The 19,606-nt window shown below is 46.8% G+C and overlaps 1 protein-coding gene across 1 annotated transcript in view; it reads right to left on the reverse strand.

Moving 5' to 3' along the window:
• The window catches only part of TTC38 (tetratricopeptide repeat domain 38), a 309,404-nt gene that overhangs the window by 167,988 nt on the left and 121,810 nt on the right, over window positions 1–19,606 (reverse strand). Inside the window, exon 6 of the mRNA XM_069228235.1 lies at window positions 15,046–15,121. Coding sequence (XP_069084336.1) covers window positions 15,046–15,121 — 76 coding nt within the window. The remainder of the gene's footprint in view (window positions 1–15,045; window positions 15,122–19,606) is intronic.

The following is a 19,606-nucleotide window of genomic DNA, read 5'->3' on the forward strand; positions in this document are numbered from 1 at the left end:
ACTGGTGTAGAGTGCTCTGGCATAGTGTGTTGCAGAGTATAGTGGCATAGAGGGCAGTGGCTTAGAATTAATTGGCGTACAATGTAGCATCTTAGAATTCAGTGGCATAGAGGGGTGCATAACAGAGTTCAGTGGAGTGGTGCAGAGTGGAGTGACATTAGGTGGAGTCACACAGAGTACAATGGCAGAGTACAGTGGTGCAAAGTAGAGCAGAGTGGCATAGAGTGGCAGAGAAAGCAGAGGCACACAGTGGTGTAGACTGGAGTGGCGTAGAGTGCAGTGCCACAGAATGGAGTGAGGAGAGTAGACTGGTGTAGGTATTGCACTGGTATAGAGTGCAGATGTGCCGATCAGAGTGGTGCAGAGTTCAGTGGCAGAGGGTGCAGTGTTGCAGAGTAGAGTGTTGTAGAGTGCAGTGGTACATAGTGATGTAGAGTGCAGTGGTGTAGAGAGCAGTGGCGTGAAGTACAGTGCTGCAGAGCAGAGTGCAGTGGGGTAGAGTGCAGTGACCTGGAATGCAGTTGCATAGAGTGCAGTGAAGTGGCGTACAGTGCAGTGATTTAGAGCAGAGTGATGTACAGTGTAGTGGCATAGAGTGGGGTTGCGCAGAGTGAAGCAGAGTGTTGTGGAGTGCAGTGGCGTAGCGTAGACGGACTTAAAGTAGGCAGAAATGGCTTAGTGTGTAGTGGTGCAGTGTAGAGTGTAGTGGCAGAGTAGAGTGTCGTAGATTAAAGCAGTGTAGAGTGCAGTGGCATAGAGTGCAGTGATGCAGAGTAGATTAGAATGGCATTCAGTGGATTGGCAGAGTGTGCAGGGGCATAGAGTTGAGTGGTACACAGAGTGCATTTGCATAGAGTGCATTGGCACAGATGTCAAAGTATGGCAAAGTGGCGCACAGTGGAGTAGTGCAGAGTGGAGTTGTGCAGAGTAGAGTGATCTAGACTGGAGTGGATAGAGTGCAGTCACAGAGTGCAACGGTGTACAGTAGAGTGGCGTAAAGTGCACTGGCAAATAGTAGAGTGGTGCAGGGTAGAGTAGAGGGAAGCCACAGAGTGCAGTGGCATTCAGTGGTGTAGAGTGGAGTATACATGGTGAGATAACAGTGTCATTACAGACACCACAATTTCAATAAAAATTACCATTACATTTGCCAAGACATACAGTTTTACTAATCAAACAATACAGCACTCACAATAATGTGTGGAAATGCCATTGCCTAGTGTACTGATTTGTTTAGATTATATTAAAGTATTTGTTTCCAACACACCTCAGAATTAACCAAAAATAGGCTTTATTTGTGCTTTCTGGTGGAATCTGAAATACTTGCAATTAATTTGAATGCAATCCCCAGTGTCCAGCAAGATTGTCACATAAGAACAAGTTACTTACCTTCGGTAACGCTTTTTCTGGTGGATACACTAGCTACCTGTGGATTCCTCACCTTATGAATTCGTCCCTGCGTCAGCATCCGACGGAAAGTCTTCTTCCTAGCTGTCCACGTTGATGAGGACGTCATAATGGCACGGCTTCACGTGACTCCGTCTGACGTCAACGTGCCAATAAGAGGTCCTCGTCGGTGTACTGACGTCAGTTTCACCTCATTTTTTACGTGCCTTTGAGGCGAACAGATGAGAACCGACCCATCAAAAACCGTAAAGAAAGATATATATATACACACACACACAATAACACTGTCCATTGAACCCATATATTTACATAAAAATACATATATATATATATATATATATATATATATATATATATATATATATACACACACACACACATATACACACAAATAAACATATCCTCAGATAAGCAAAAATCAACCACTGCAAGAGAACTGTGAAATGAGGCAGGCAACGGGGAGGCGGGAGGGACCGTAAGGAATCCACAGGTAGCTAGTTTATCCACCAGAAAAAGCGTTACCGTAGGTAAGTAACTTGTTCTTCTGATGGATACAACTACCTGTGGATTCCTCACCTTATGAATAGAGTCCCAAAGCAGTACCGCACTCGGTGGTGGGTACCCGCCTGATTACACCAAGAAATCTTGCAACACTGGACGGGCAAAAATGACCGTCCCTCCTCACTTCAGAGTCCAAAAAATAATGTTTTACGAAGGTATGGAGGGACGCCCAAGTTGCCGCTTTGCATATATCTACTAACGGAACTCCTCTCGCTAGGGCCGAGGAAGCAGACTTAGCCCTAGTAGAATGGGCCCTGATACCTTCAGGAGGGACTTTCTTCGCCAGAGAGTAACACATTTTTATACCCAAGATGACCCACCTGGAGAGTGTTCGTTTCTGGACCGCTCTGCCCTTTCGCTGTCCAACATACCCTACGAACAGCTGATCATCCAAACGAAAGTCTTTAGTCCTCTCCAGGTAGAAACTCAGCGCCCTCTTAGGGTCCAGCCTATGGAGCCTCTCTTCATCTTTAGAAGGGTGGGGAGGAGGGGAGAACGAGGGAAGGGTAATAGACTGCCCTATATGAAAAGGAGTGACAACTTTTGGCAGAAAAGCCACCCTGGTTTTCAGCACCACTTTCTCAGGGAAAAACATGGTAAAAGGAGGTTTAACAGACAGGGCTTGAAGCTCCCCAACCCTCCTAGCAGATGTGATTGCAATTAAGAAAACAGTCTTTAAGACCAAATATCTCAACGGACATGAATGCATGGGCTCGAAAGGCGGCCCCATCAAAAAAGTTAATACCAGATTCAAGTCCCACTGAGGCATGTGAAAGGGCATGGGAGGAAACTTATTCACTAAACCTTTAATAAATCTATTTACAATTGGAGATTTAAACAAAGAAGGTTGGTCCGGAAGGCAAAGAAAAGCCGACAGAACCGCCAAATAACCTTTAACCGTAGCTACCGTACAGCCTTTCTTTGCTAAACTAAGAGCAAACAAAAGAATATCAGAAAGGTGGGCCTTCAAGGGATCTTTTTGATTCTCCCCACACCAAGCCACAAATTTTGCCCACCTGCCAGCATAAATGGATTTAGTGGAGTGTTGCCTGGACGATAGAATAACATCCACTACATCCGGGGGGAGAGAAAATGAACTCGGGTTGCCCCGTTTAATCTCCAGGCATGAAGGTGCAGGCTCTGGAGGTGGGGGTGTAGAACCTGCCCCTGCGACTGTGAGAGGAGGTCTGCCCCGAGCGGGAGATGGAGCGGAGGGCACAGAGAGTTGAAGCAGGTCTGCATACCATACGCTTCTCGGCCAGTCCGGTGCCACCAAGATGACTTGGGCCCGGTCTTGACGAACCTTCCTCAGAACCCGAGGAATCAAGGGTATGGGGGGGAAACGCATAAAGCAACTGGCCGCTCCAGGACATCTGAAACGCATCCCCCAATGCTCCTTGCAACGGACACTGGAGGCTGCAGAACAACGGGCAATGCGCATTCTCTCGAGTGGCAAATAAATCCACCTGAGGAGTACCCCACATCCCGAAGATGTGGAGGACCAGGTCTGGATGGAGACGCCACTCGTGATCTATCGAGAAGTGACGACTGAGACCGTCCGCACGTACATTCAGTACTCCGGCCAAATGATTTGCTATTAAGCAAATCTGATGGTCCTGAGCCCAGGACCAGAGTCGTAGGGCTTCTCTGCAGAGAAGGTACGACCCTACTCCTCCCTGCTTGTTTATATACCACATTGCGGTAGTGTTGTCTGTTAAGATTTGAACTGACCGACCGCGAAGGGAAGGGAGATAGGCCTTGAGCGCCAAACGTACCGCCCGCAATTCCAGCAGATTGATATGCAACATCTGTTCCGCTGGAAACCAATGACCCTTGATCTCCAGGTCCCCCAGATGAGCTCCCCACCCTAGAGAGGAAGCATCCGATATCACTGTGGCCACCGGAGGTGGCAGTGAAAACGGTTTTCCTTGGGAAAGGTTGCCGTCCACTAATGAAGATCCGCTACAGCATCCTTGGAAATCTTTATTGAATCCCTGAGATCTCCTTTGTGCTGGAACCACTGCCTGCGGAGGCACCACTGAAGAGCCCCCATATGCCAGTGAGCGTGAGTGACCAACAGAATGCAAGAATCAAACAGACCTAGCAGGCGCAAGACTTTGAGGACTGGAACTGCCGCTCCAACTTGAAACAACGGAATCAGCGCCTGAATGTCCCGAACCCGCTGAGGCGGGGGTAGGCCCGAAACATTGTTGTGTCCAGTACTGCCCCTAGGAGGCGTTGAGAGGGCTCCAGGTGAGATTTGGGCACATTTACAGAAAAACCCAGATCGAACAACAATTGGGTTGTCATTCGCAGATGAGACAACACAAGCTCTGGAGACTTGGCTTTGATCGACCAATCGTCCAGGTAGGGAAAAACCACTACTTCCCTCCTTCTGAGATGTGCTGCAACAACCGCCATCACCTTCGTAAAAACCCAAGGTGCTGAAGTAAGTCCAAACGGAAGGACAGTAAACTGGTAGTGCTGCGTTCCGACCACAAACCGGAGATACTTCCTGTACGACTTGAGTATCGGAGCATGAAAGTACGCATCCTGCAAGTCGACAGACACCATCCAGTCTCCTTTGTTCAACGCCAATAGCACCTGCCCTAGGGTCAGCATTTTGAATTTTTTCCTGCTTGAGGAACAAATTCAAAATCCTCAAGTCTAGGATCGGCTTTAAACGACCGTTCACATTGGGAATCAGGAAATATCTTGAACACCCCTGACCCTTTGCCAACATGGTTACAACCTCCTGTTGCAACAGAAGATGGTCTTCTGAACAAAAAGAGGGACGTGGAGGAAAGTGAGGAGGGAACTCCTGAAAGGGGAGAGCATAACCTTTTTCCACAATTCTTAGCACCCACGAGTCTGTTGTAATCAACTTCCATTTCTGTAGAAAAAGACTCAATCTTCCCCCTACAGGAGAAGTATGGATGATAAAGTGGGAAAACTAGGGCTGCTTCTGCTGTTGTCCACCAGAGGAGGATGACGAAGATGACAGCTGCTGGGCTGGCCCTCTAGCTCTACTCCTACCCCGCCCTCTAAAGGCACAATAGGGCGGATTGGCAGGCTGCTGGGCGAAGGACTGCGACCTCCGAAAGGCAGAGCCTCGAGTAAACCCCTGAAACCTGCGAAAAGGTCTATAAGATGTTGTAGCAGAGGTCTGTAAGCCCAAGGAGTTAGCTGTGGCCCGACAGTCCTTAAACCGTTCAAGGGCAGAGTCCGCCTTGTCCCCAAATAGCTTTTCCCCAATCAAATGGTAGATCCATTAAAGTGGATTGAACATCGGAAGAAAAACCAGGGGACCTTAACCAGGCATGCCTCCTAGTAGCCACAGATGTTCCCATGGCCCTGGCTATTGAATCCGAAGTGTCCAGGCCAGATTGTATAATTTGTTGAGCAGCCGCCTGCGCATCCATAAAAAGGGATCCAAACAACTTTTGCATCTCCTGTGGCTGATCCTTTGCCATTTCTTTAGTGGAGTCCTTAAGGGCGTGGACGTATCTGCCCAGCACACAGGTAGAATTAGTAGCCTTAAGCACCATACTGCATGATGAAAAGATCTTCTTCGAAGACTGCTCCATCCTCTTGGACTCCCTATCAGTTGGGACTCCAGTGAATGTCCCAGGAGCAGACTTCGCGGAACATGACGCCTGGACTACTAAGCTTTCCAGAGTTGGGTGTCGTGATAGAAAAAACAGATCTCCTGGTGCGCCCCTATGTCTCCTCGCCACTGCCCTGTTCACTGCAGGAGTTGTTACTGGCTTCTTCCATAAGTCTAATATAGGCTCCGTTAAAGCCTCATTGAAAGGCAGCAAAGGGTCAGCACTGGACGAAGAGGGATGCAGTGCATCTGTGAGCAGGTTAGTCTTCACCTCCGCCACAGACAAAAGCAAGTCCAGGAACTCTGCTGCCTTCCTTACCACTGTATGGAAGGAAGCGGCCTCTTCTGTAAACTCCCCCGGAGACGCAATGTCCCACTCCGGGGAAGTATCCTGACCACTTGCAGTGGCTAGACCCTGGAACTCATCCGAAGGCTCAATCTCTCCTTCCTCCAGCTGTCTATATTCCTCCTCCTCCAAAAGTCTTAATGCCTTCCTACGAGATCGAAGATGTGTCTCTAGGGCCGGCGTCGATAAAGAGTCCATCGACGCCGACGATTTCGAACCTCGAAAAGGCCCAGGAAGAGATGGAAGACTCCAAGTCTCACCCGGCACCGGTGCCGACACGGAGTCGAACGAGGACCTCCGCGGAGTCGGTTGGCAGGAAGGCGATGGAGCCGGTCTGGAAGGAGACGTCATTGACGTTGGATGGCGCAGTGATGGAGTTGGCTGACGTGATGGTGGATCCACCGTCACGAGTGGTGAACTCCTGCGAGGGGATACCCTCGGCGCCGAACCGCCAGTCTCCGTAGGGCAAAAGGGCATGAATGGAGCCGCCTTGTACGGCACCGGAGAGCCCAAATCAAACGCCAATGGCCCCGTGGGACCCGCCGGTGCACCAGCAGGGGCCATGGATTGAAACACGGCATACATTGCATAAAAAAATGCAGCTGGATCCACCCCTGGAGCCGGGAAAGCCGGGTATTGTTGAGCAGAGGTCTGCTGTACATCAGGCTCCCTCTACGCCGGCGAAAATTGAGGGCTACAATGAACGACCTCAAAGACAGATGGCGCCGGCGACAACTCCGGACTCCCGGGCTGAGACGTCACAGTAGGGCTCATCTCCCATGTCTTCTGCCATCGAGAAGACAGAGACCTCGACCTCGATCGGCTCCATTCCGAACGGCACAGAGAGTCATGACGGCGCAGAGAGTCATGATGACGCCGCTTCTTATGCTTCTTGGGTGAAGCATGGGAGGAATCCTTTTTATGGCCCTTCCTCTTCGCTTTTGCTAGGAAAAGCTTTGCCTCACGCTCTTTCAGAGCCTTTGGATTCATGCTCTGGCACGAAGAGCATCCTTCCACATCATGCTCTGAACTAAGGCACCAAACACAATCCAAATGGGGGTCGGTCACTGACATCCGACCCCCGCATTCTCTACACGGCTTGAAACCTGACTTTTTTGGAGGAGACATTGTAACCACCAAAAAGCGCTACAGTTATCAACAAGCCAGGAAGAAAAAACATTGGCGTCGAAGGCACGGAAAAAAGGAAAACTGACGTCAGTATGCCGACGAGGACCTCTTATTGGCATGTTGACGTCCTCGTCGACAGCTAGGAAGAAGACTTTCCATCGGATGCTGACGCAGGGACGAATTCATAAGGTGAGGAATCTACAGGTAGTTGTATCCATCAGAAATCCTCTTACCTTGAAGTCCGAGGAAGAAAAGTAAACATCAAGCTCCTTTGGGAGACAGAGCCTGATATTTGATATCTGTCTTTGAATGCACAGCAAATGTGACAACATAAGAACAAGATCTACAGGCCTGTTTACCAAAAGGAGCACTTGTGGAAGTGTACAAGGACCGGTAGTATGAAAAGGCTTTGCTCCTTTGGGGAGTTGAACTGAACCTGTTGTAAAACAAAGTCAGCAAATAGAAAGGCAGAAAATGTGAGTTACAAATCACAAAGTCGATGCTAAGCAATTGGCGGAATACATTACTAGGTAAACTTTCCGAATGTCTCCAAGATGTCTTTAGCATAAAGCTACAAACTAAACAGTGTTACAAGTCAGGGGATCAGATGCTTGGGGCTGGGAAGTGGCTACCCATTTACTGTATCTTCGAAAAAGAGTTTGAGGAGTTGTTTTACTGGCTACTTTTTTTTTTTGCTCTTACAATGACTTGCCTTTATCTTCTGCAGTGCATGCAGGGAGCAACACTCTCTAAGGCATATTCTGATTTTCAACATTTCCTTTCCGGCCAGCTTCCATGCAGCTTCAGTGCCCGGAGATCATTGGTGAACCAATTATTTTTGCAGATTTGGGTTTTTATTATAATAATAATAATAATGTTAAGAGTGAGCTTCAGAATTGAATGATTACTGTGGTAGATGAATTTATCCTAAGAGATCTAACCCAGTTTGATACATTCACAGAGACAATTATGTGATCAGTTATAGATGCCCAAAACACAGACGCATATGGAGAACAGGGGTTCTCTGGTTGCAGTCTGCCAGCTGGTAACTACCTGCGTCCTCGGTGGGCAAACCAGGGGGGTTTTGTAGAGCACTGGGGGGGGGGGGGGAAGGACACAATTAGGCACACAAAACACACCCTCAGCTGCACAGGGGTGGCCGGGTACAGTGTGCAAAGCAGGCGTCTGGTTTTAGGTAGGATTCAATGGAGGGACGTGGGGGTCACTCTAGCGGTGCAGGCAGTCACAGGGAGGGGGATTCTCGGGACAGCCACCACCTGGGCTATACAGAGGGTCGCCTGGGGGTCACTCCTGCACGGAGGTTCGGTTCCTTAAGGTCCTGGGGGCTGCGGGTGCAGTGCTTGGTCCAGGTGTCGGGTCCCTTGCTACAGGCAGTCGGGGTCAGAGGGAGCCTCTGGATTTTCTCTGAAGGTGTCGCTGTTGGGGTCCAGGGGGGTCGTCTCGCGCTACTCACAGGGTCGCAGTCACGGGGGAGTTCTCCCTGTGGTGTTGGTTCTCTGGATCTTGAGCCGGGGCACCAGGTGCAGAGTGTGAAGTCTCACGCTTCCGGCAGGAAGAGGGAGTTCCTTGGAAGTTGCTTCTTTGTTGCAAAGATGTAGCTGTTTTTGAGCAGAGCCGCTGCTCACTGGAGTTTCTTGGTCCTGGGGGTCAGGGCAGTCCTCTGAGGCTTTAGAGGTCGCTGGTCCCTGTTGGATGAGTCATAGGTTGCAGGTTTTCGACTCTGGAGACAGGCCGGTAGGGCTGCGGCCAAAGCAGTTGTTGTCGTCCATCTCTGCAGGCTTGTAGGTCAGCAGTCCTTCTTTGTAGTTCAGGTTGCAGGAATCTGATTTCCTGCGTTCTGGGGTGCCCCTAAGTACTAGATTTAGGGGTGTGTTTAGGTCTGGGGGGCAGTAGCCAAAGGCTACTGTCCTGGAGGATGGCTACACACTCTTTGTGCCTCCTCCCTGTGGGGAGGGGGGCACATCCCTAATCCTATTGGAGGAATCCTCCAAAATCAAGATGGAGGATTTCTAAAGGCAGGGGTCACCTCAGCTCAGGACACCTTAGGGGCTGTCCTGACTGGTGGGTGACTTCTGCTGGTTTTTCCTCATTATCTCCCCTGGACTTGCCGCCAAAAGTATGGGCTGTGTCCAGGGGGCAGGCATCTCCACTAGCTGGAGTGCCCTGGGGCATTGTAACATGAAGCCTGAGCCTTTGAGGCTAACTGCTAGGTGTTACAGTTCCTGCAGGGAGGAGGTGTGAAGCACCACCGCCCAGAGCAGGCTTTGTTTCTGGCCTCAGAGGGCACAAAGGCCCTCACCCCATGGGGTCAGAAACTCGTCTCTCAGCAGAAGGATTGGGTAAAATACAGGGGGCATCTCTAAGATGCCCTTGTGTGCATTTTTAATAAATCCAAAACTGGCATCAGTGTGGGTTTATTATTCTGAGAATTTTGATACCAAACTTCCCAGTATTCAGTGTAGCCATTATGGAGCTGTGGAGTTTGTTTCTGACAAACTCCCAGACCGTCTACTTAATATAGCCACACTGTACTTACAATGTCTAGGAATAGACTTAGACACTGTTGGGGAATATTGCTCATGCATGTAGGAAGTTGGCTCTGTATGTGCTATTTCAAAGTAAGGAATAGCATGCACAGAGTCCAAGGGTTCCCCTTAGAGGTAAGATAGTCGCAAAAGAGATAATACTAATGCTCTATTTTGTGGTAGTGTGGTCGAGCAGTAGGCTTATCAAAGGAGTAGTGTTAAGCATTTGTTGTACATACACCCAGGCAATAAATGAGTAACACACGCTCAGAGACAAATCCAGCCAATAGGTTTTGTTATAGAAAAATATATTTTCTTAGTTTATTTTAAGAACCACAGGTTCAAATTTTACATGTAATATCTCATTTGAAAGGTATTGCAGGTAAGTACTTTAGGAACTTTGAATAATTTCATTAGCATGTATACTTTTCACATAAAACACAATAAGCTGTTTTAAAAGTGCAATTTTCACAGTTCCTGGGGGAGGTAAAGTAATGTTAGTTTTAACAGGTAAGTAAGTCACTTACAGGTTTCAGGTTTGGGTCCAAGGTAGCCCACCGTTGGGGGTTCAGAGCAACCCCAAAGTTATCACACCAGCAGCTCAGGGCCGGTCAGGTGCAAAGGTCAAAGAGGTGCCCAAAACACATAGGCTTCAATGGGGAAAAGGGGGTGCCCCGGTTCCAGTCTGCCAGCAGGTAAGTACCCGCGTCTTTGGAGGGCAGACCAGGGGGGTTTTGTAGGGCACCGGGGGGGGACACAGGTCAGCACAAAAAGTACACCCTCAGCAGCGCGGGGGCGGCCGGGTGCAGTGTGCAAATACACGTCGGGTTTGTAATGGTTTTCAATGAGAGATCAAGGGATCTCTTCAGTGTTGCAGGCAGGCAAGGGGGGGGCTCCTCGGGGTAGCCACCACCTGGGCAAGGGAGAGGGCCTCCTGGGGGTCACTCCTGCGCAGGAGTTCCGTTTCTTTAGGTGCTGGGCGCTGCGAGTGCAGGGTCTTTTCCAGCCGTCGGGAAATGGAGTTCAGGCAGTCGCGGTCAGGGGGAGCCTCGGGATTCCCTCTGCAGGCGTCGCTGTGGGGGGTCAGGGGGGACAACTTTGGTTACTCACAGTCGTAGAGTCGCCGGAGGGTCCTCCCTGAAGCGTTGTTTCTCCACCAGTCGAGTCGGGGTCGCCGGGTGCAGTGTTGCAAGTCTCACGCTTCTTGCGGGGAGTTGTAGGGGTCTTTAAATCTGCTACTTGAAACAAAGTTGCAGTTCTTTTTGAGCAGGGCCGCTGTCCTCGGGAGTTTCTTGTCTTTCTCGAAGCAGGGCAGTCCTCAGAGGATTCAGAGGTCGCTGGTCCCTTGGAAAGCGTCGCTGGAGCAGGTTTCTTTGGAAGGCAGGAGACAGGCCGGTAAGTCTGGAGCCAAAGCAGTTGGTGTCTTCTGTTCTTCCTCTGCAGGGGTTTTTCAGCTCAGCAGTCCTCTTCTTCTTGTAGTTTCAGGAATCTGAAGTTTTAGGTTCAGGGAAGCTCTTAAATACTAAATTTAAGGGCGTGTTTAGGTCTGGGGGGTTAGTAGCCAATGGCTACTAGCCCCGAGGGTGAGTACACCCTCTTTGTGCCTCCTCCCAAGGGGAGGGGGTCACATCCCTAATCCTATTGGGGGAATCCTCCATCTGCAAGATGGAGGATTTCTAAAAGTTAGAGTCACCTCAGCTCAGGACACCTTAGGGGCTTGTCCTGACTGGCCAGTGACTCCTCCTTGTTGTTTTCTTTGTTTCCTCCGGCCTTGCTGCCAAAAGTGGGGGCCGTGGCCGGAGGGGGCGGGCAACTCCACTAGCTGGAGTGTCCTGCGGTGCTGTGACAAAGGGGTGAGCCTTTGAGGCTCACCGCCAGGTGTTACAGCTCCTGCCTGGGGGAGGTGTTAGCATCTCCACCCAGTGCAGGCTTTGTTACTGGCCTCAGAGTGACAAAGGCACTCTCCCCATGGGGCCAGCAACATGTCTCTAGTGTGGCAGGCTGCTGGAACCAGTCAGCCTACACAGATAGTCGGTTAAGGTTTCAGGGGGCACCTCTAAGGGGCCCTCTGGGGTGTAGTTTAAAATAAAATGTACACTGGCATCAGTGTGCATTTATTGTGCTGAGAAGTTTGATACCAAACTTCCCAGTTTTCAGTGTAGCCATTATGGTGCTGTGGAGTTCGTGTAAAACAGACTCCCAGACCATATACTCTTATGGCTACCCTGCACTTACAATGTCTACGGTATTGCTTAGACACTGTAGGGGCACAGTGCTCATGCACTGGTGCCCTCACCTATGGTATAGTGCACCCTGCCTTAGGGCTGTAAGGCCTACTAGAGGGGTGACTTATCTATACCTGCATAGGCAGTGAGAGGCTGGCATGGCACCCTGAGGGGAGTGCCATGTCGACTTACTCGTTTTGTTCTCACCAGCACACACAAGCTGGCAAGCAGTGTGTCTGTGCTGAGTGAGGGGTCTCCAGGGTGGCATAAGACATGCTGCAGCCCTTAGAGACCTTCCTTGGCATCAGGGCCCTTGGTACCAGGGGTACCACTTACAAGGGACTTATCTGGATGCCAGGGTGTGCCAACTGGGGAATCAAAAGTACAGGTTAGGGAAAGAACACTGGTGCTGGGGCCTGGTTAGCAGGCCTCAGTACACTTTCAATTCAAAACATAGCATCAGCAAAGGCAAAAAGTCAGGGGGTAACCATGCCAAGGAGGCATTTCCTTACAATGCAGCTATGCCCTCACCTGTGGTATAGTGCACCCTGCCTTAGGGCTTTAAGGCCTACTAGAGGGGTGACTTATCTATGCCACAGGCAGCATTTTGGGTGCATGGCATCCTGAGGGGGTGCCATGTCAACTCTGCCCTTTGCTCCCCACCAACACACACAATCTACAATGGCAGTGTGCATGTGTTAGATGAGGGGTCTCTTAGGGTGGCACAACATATGCTGCAGCCCCTAGGGACCTTCCCTGGCCACAGGGCCCTTGGTACCACTGGTACCTTTTACAAGGGACTTCTGTGTGCCAGGGGTGTGCCAATTGTGGAAACAATATTACAGTTTTAGTGAAAGAACACTGGTGCTGGTGCCTGTTTAGCAGGGTCCCAGCACACTTCAGTCAAGTCAGCATCAATATCAGGCAAAAAGTGGAGCGTATCTGCATCAGGGAGCCATTTTCCTATGTAGTGTGGTTAGTTTTACGTATACTTTGCGCATTAGCTTCAGGCTTTAGGCCTTTGTGCACTTTGCCCTGAATGTATTTTATTCATTTGCTGACAGCTTAGAGCCTCTGTGCACTTTGCTCTAAATGCTTTTTATTAGGCTTTGTACTGTTATTTTTCAAATAGCCAGTTCTACGGTGTTGTTTTTTATTCATATCACACTGTTTTGCCTACTTCAGCACTGGAGTTCTTCATAACATATTCACTCTGTTCTTCAATCAAGGATACAGTCTGGTACATTGCCGATAGACGTGGTAGGAGTTTAGATTTGGCATTCCTGCGTAGGGACATTTTGTGATCACGATGACATGTTAGTTATAAAATCACTTCCTTGTCCCAATACATGCAAGAGGGAGATTCCGACCAGAGAGCCACAGCTAGACGCTGACTGCCTCGTTGCAGATGCTGAACCAGATCACAGGCCTTTGCTCAGGTATGAGGGCTTATGTCTCCCCAGTGATTCGGAAAGGCAAGCTAGAAGCTTAACATGCTGTGCTCTAAATAGAACAAGCAGAGGGAGAGTAGAAACTGTTAGGCAATATGATAGCTTTGTTCTTATGTTTTACTCTCCTGGTAACTATTTCAATCCTACTATGTTGTATTGTTCTGGTTATTGCGGCTCACGCCTTATTATCTAAAATACAGTTGTTTTATTAAAACATTATATAAAACTTATACTGTCTTTGTCATTTGTATATGAGACCATATTGTAAATGAGAGAGTTGGTTTGGATCTGAGTGACCACGACTTCCCCGAGAAGTTCCAAAGATGTCATGCGCACGGCTGCCTAATCATTTCTTCCCCCTGGGAGAAATGAGGCACTACTAGTTAGCCGGAGCAAAAACCGGATTTAGGGTGACAGAGTTCTTTACAAGTGGGTCAGACTCAGTACCCCACACCGTTATCGATCCTGCTGCCTAGAAATCCAGTAGTCTCATTTAGGATAATGAGAGCCCACGCGACACCTACAGTGGCCATAGCTAAAATGGTTCTCCTGCCCAGTTGTTTGCACGTGCTGCAAAACTCCCTTTGCCCCCTCCCATCACAGGTCTTCAAGCAGTTAGACTACATTCTCATCTAGCTGCTGTGGCAGAGGCATCAAGGTAGAGTGGCCTTGGCAACAAATATCAAACGGTACGAGGAGGGGGCTGGAAGTCCCACGGCTGTACTTGTATTACGACGCCACACATCTTTAGTATGCGGCCCGCTGGCTGGACCATGGTGATAACTGGGAAAAATGTCTATTGTCCGGAAGCACTGCAGTGGAACACTTGCTTGAACTGCTGATGGACGTTCTGGTGCTCCCTGTGGACTTCCCATACATAATTCGGCAGACAGCAACAATTTGGCAACGATTTGCCCAGGTAGTCCTGAGGCGAGCTTCATTCCACAGGGAAGTTACAGTTTGGGCATTGAAACAGATCCAGTAGAGGATGACATGTCCTTCAGAGCATGGCAGGACAGAGGATGTACCTATTTGGGGGATTTATATGCTGGGAGGCAAATCTCATTCGAGGAGGATTGCCAAGAGTTCGCTCTCGGGCCTGGTGATTTTTTGCACCATGCGGGCCTGAAGAAATTGACAGCAAATCCAGCCCATGATGCCCAGCAGCACCAGAACCGACGCAAACCCTGGGAATACTCTTGTTTTACTATCCAGGAAGACAGTGGGCTTCTATGAACAGCAATCTCAGCAATGGCCATACAAAGAGTGATAGTATTTTTGAGAGCATTCACGCTTAATAAAACAGTGGTATGTTTGTTTGAGCACGGATAAGGTCAATTACAGGGCCAAAAATATCTTACTTTAATGCTGGGATAGAATACTGAGACTGTTAAACTTCAACTAATAATGAGAAAAGTGATAAGTGAAGTCAGAGAATTTAAAGGGTTATTGGCTTATAAACCGCAACTGGCGTAAAATGTGTTTTACATAGAGCTACTTGCTAGCTATACAGATTAAACGCCGGTTTTAAGCAACATTTACATAACAGGCTTGTCATGATGCAATGCTTAGCCTGCAAAACATCACTGCTGATTAAAAACGCCCAAAGAAATATCTCTGACAGGCGGCTGGACTTCAAATACTTAATGAGGAAACGTCAGTGGTTATACAGCAACGAATGGATTATCTGTTAATTTGATTAAACACTATGACGCACTAACACAAATTACACTACATGAAACATTAAACAAAAAAGTGAGTGCCATCAATTTACCTCGCTGGCCATCTTGTAAGCTTGGTCATAAAAGTTTGTTTCCATAAGCCCAAAAGAGTACATGCCCCTCACATAACTAAAAAACACAAGCAAAACAAGGTGTAGAAAGCCTCATTTCTTATAATGCATCATTAAATTTTACACTTGATAAATGTACTGCTTTAAACATACACCCGTTTTTAGCACAGAGTAAGTATAAGCCTAAAAAAACACAATTTCAGCAGAAGCTAAAGTGTGCAGCCACACATCTCTGTTCTCATAGATGTGACTACATCTAAAAATTCTAAACATCACTATTTATTCCCAGTGAAAATATGCTGGATTTTACCACATAAACTGCACCATACAAATAAACTTGTGCATAAAAAATACAAATTAAGGAATAGTCCATGCCTTCTCTGATTTAACCTGCTAGGCAAGGGAAATCATACCAGAGAGTGATATCACAAACTAACCAGGAAGAGTGTAAACTATTGTGTTTGAATAACCTGAACCATAATGTGATTTTTAAATGTTTTTAGTGAATTTCTGACATTTTTAAAAAGGAACATTAGTTCTTGGATGTAGACCACGCATCATCGGAGAATACAATTAGGGTAGTAAAAAATACTATTTTACAAAATAAACTTCTGACAACGAAACGAAAAAATATATACCCAGATAATTGCTCAAAAGTCTGGAATCCTTGGCCAATCCTCAAGCGTTGGTAAATGTGAACCATCTCAATACGAAGTTGAGAAGTCCAGTCTTGTTTTTTTACCAGAAAATGGTTATTCACAGGGCCTTTCCCATTAAAGACTTTTTTGCGACTCCAGATTGTCATCCGCTCCCATCAGTTCAATCTACTGCAAGGTTTCACACATTTTCCTCATTTTCTATGACTGAGCTTAGCATGTTGTCTATTAAGCGCAAGGCTGCTAGTTCACCCGTGGTAGCCATGCTAAGCTAGTAACTTCAATAGTAGAACCTTTAGCTCCTTTAATTATTCAAGTCATCAAAACTGTACTGGAGTGGTCCAATGTAAAAAGAGGAACTTTTTGCCATTTACTGAGGAAGCCAACTTTTGACTGCACTGACTCTTTAAATTATAGGTCAATGTCACTGCTTCCTAACTTGTGTAAATGTCGAAAGGTGTTGTTGCTGCCTAACTTCAACTGTTTATTGAATCAGCAGGAATATTAAACTACTCCAGGCACAAATGATCCTCTCCTGGTTTAGGGTTGGACATTACGGTGAGGTCAGTCAAACATGAACAGAGATGTTGGTACCATGCCATGATCCCGCTGGGCATTTTAGAGGCGTTCAAAAACATCAGCCATCAGCTTGTCATCAATCACCTCTTACCTAGGGGTTAAGGGTTAAGCAATCATGTGGATCAGATCTTTTCTTAGTGACTAGATGCAATCTGGCCATTTGCTTGCTTTCATTTCCTCCTCCAAGCCCTAATGGTGTGCTCTCCAACGAGGATCAGTGTTCTCCCTAGTACTTTTTAACCTATATTTGTGTCCTTTGGATGATAATCTTCATTGTCAACACATAACATTTTTATTTAAGTCGGTGAGGCCCAGTTACTCCTAGGAGGAAACTATCTCGAATCACCTGACAGACTTCCTGTTCTGTTTCAAGATGTGTAGATTTTGATGAGGAGAAACCTTTTAAAATTCAATTAGTCTGAGGCGGAGCTGATGCTCACAGCACATAATCCCTCTGACCAGGATGCTCTGTTTTGGTCTCCAATTTTGGGTCTTAGTCCCAAACTAGTATCTGCTGTGCAGAACCTGGTCACTCAAACTCTGATTTGTCAAAGGAGGAGCAGGTAACTGTGGCGACTATCTCGTGCTTTTATCAGCTAAAGACAAATGCACAGGATCTTTCCTATTTTCCCCCTTTGCACACAGGGGTATTTTCATCAATGCATTTGTTTGTTTGATTGAACTTGAATTTCGGGAACTCGTCCATTTGGGTTTACCAAAAGTAAAGTTTTTAGCAAGATAGGAATATGTTCAAACGCAGCAGTCAGCCCCGTTCCTGCATCAGGAAATACGAGAATGTTTCAGATGCTTTATGCTAATTACACTGGCTTTCCATGAACAAATACAATTCACTTTAATGCGGTGTGAATTCTTCAACGTGTTCATTATACTCAAAACATTACATGCTCAGTTCTAGGTTCAACAAATATGGCTTTTTTAGATCTCTGAAGGCTTCGAACAAGCCCCTCTTAAGGGAATGCTGCACTCAAAATTCCACACTCCATATAGAAATAGAGAATATAATTCATATGTATAAAATAATCTAGATACTTAAACTATACATCAAATTGCTATAAATACCAGTACCTGCTAAACCAATTAAAAGTGGCTACACCCAAAGTAGTACTTGACATAATACTGCCAATCGGAAATAAAACAGCAGAAGGGCAGCTTGCAGAGACGATGCAATTGGGTCATAGCATGGCCCACAATTGTGTGTATACCCACAAGGAGAGGTCAGCAACTGCTGTCATTCTTGCAGAACGGTAGGGTGTGGACATAGGCCTGCATCCAAACCACCGGACCATATGCTGAACAAACGGTCGATCATAGGGACTAACTCAAATATCAAATTTATACAGTACTTAGTGCCCATAGGTCTCTGCACCACAGAGCAAGCCATAAGCAGGGTTACAGTCGTCTGTTGTTTAGAATATCCCCTCCTACCAAACACGTCTGCAAAGGGCTCTAAATATTTCTGGGTAATAACACGTGGGAGCACAGCTGCGTTTGTCTCAGCAGTGTCACACACAAGATACAGTACAAACGCACACCAACCAACGGTGGTGGGGAAGCAACCCACCATATGGCGGCACTAGTCCTCGGTAGCAACAGTCTCATCGTCATGTCTTAGAGACTGGAATATCATTACAAAAACCCGCCAACAGAGATGAGGGAAGGAGGTCACATTCTGTCATGGTCCTGAGTTATACAAAGATGGCCACTCTCAGTGCACCTGCATGTCAGGGCACTGTCAAGCAAGATGCATAAAGTCCCCCTCAGGATCGAGATATCCTTTACAAAAAGGGTCAACATCTGGAAAATTGTTTATCTTGTTGTGAATAGTACATTCTGAACAGGAATGTGAAGTGACATAATCTGTATTTGTTATTTAAGAACATGTTATTCACTGGAGTGCTGGAATAAAGCCACTAATCATCTGCCTCGTGAGCGTCTAGGCCCTGTCCCAGCCATGTCTCTTTCTTTATTCTACCACTACTACTTGATGAGATGTAAGTGTGGGATAGTAAATATAGATGCTCTGAGTTAGAGATCACCAGAAAGAGCAGCAGGAACATGTATCCTATGTGGAAACGAGGGGGACCTTGGCTATGGCGTTAATTTCCAGCAACTGGAATAGTTCAACCAAATTTGAGCACAAGACAGAAACATGCAGTGCCTTTAGCATTTTTTGACAATTCGCCGAGCTGAAAATTCTTTTTAAGTAAAAAAACGGGGAATGGGATGTGTTCTATAGTTAAATAAATATATTTTGTAACAAGTCCATAGAAGCAGAATTCCTGAACAATATTGGCAATTCCTATGTGAAATCCACCCTAGGCGACACTGAGAAAGTCATGGTCCTGCCTTTAGAGAATCAATTTACCGAAGACAGTCAAGAAGGGAAATAGAGGTGACAAGATCCTAGGAACGGCTGCATTCGCCTTCTTGCATACTTTGAACTATCTCAAAAGGCAGCTAGGATATGTCCTGTAGCTGAAATAGCATTGGCTACAAAGACTATAAAAAAGACCCAGATGTCAGAGACGCAACCAGGTCCAGGGAACCACCAGGAAATGTATACATTCAAGACAACTAAACATTCCTACAGGGCAAAATGGTTCTGTCATGCCAAAAAGAGAAAAACCAAACTGGTGGTGGTTTGGGGCAGAGGGGATGGTGGGTGTTGTGGTGTTGATTTTAGATGCCTGTTCCATAAATATGTTGCATAAATTGTTGCAACCCGGAATCTCTTTATAAGAGTTTGCGGTTTATAAATCTACTTTGACATGTTACTAAACGTAAAACCCACATCAATCATGCTCTGTAACGGAAGATGTTGTTTTCAAGACAGAAATAATGTTTTCTCCTTATTATCAGGTTCGTATAATAAGAGTGTGCTAGTTAGAGGTCCTTCTCATTGAATGACCACCTCTGCCGATCTTACATTCATTATTGTACCAAAGTCTACTACCAAGTTGCCCAAGTGCATTGGTACATTCACTCTTCATTTTGTCGGCTTAGTGAGAATTGAATACACACATTAAACTTTTGTCCTTATTTTAAATAAAAATGTTGTCATTTAGTTGTGAAAATAAGTGGGTAGATGATTTCTTAAAAGAAAATAGGGATCAGATTAGGGTGATCCAAAGGTTCCCACATGACACAGCTGCATTTGTGAGTATAGGTAGAAAAGCCTAAATTTCTTCAATTTAGTCAGAGTAATTCCAAAAAGGACAGCTTAATCAAAAAGCATTCAGATCATTATCATTTTCCAGTTGGAAACGTTTCTAAGAATGAACCAGTGC

Source organism: Pleurodeles waltl, chromosome 4_1, assembly GCF_031143425.1.
Source record: "Pleurodeles waltl isolate 20211129_DDA chromosome 4_1, aPleWal1.hap1.20221129, whole genome shotgun sequence".
Taxonomy (NCBI): Eukaryota; Metazoa; Chordata; class Amphibia; order Caudata; family Salamandridae; genus Pleurodeles; species Pleurodeles waltl.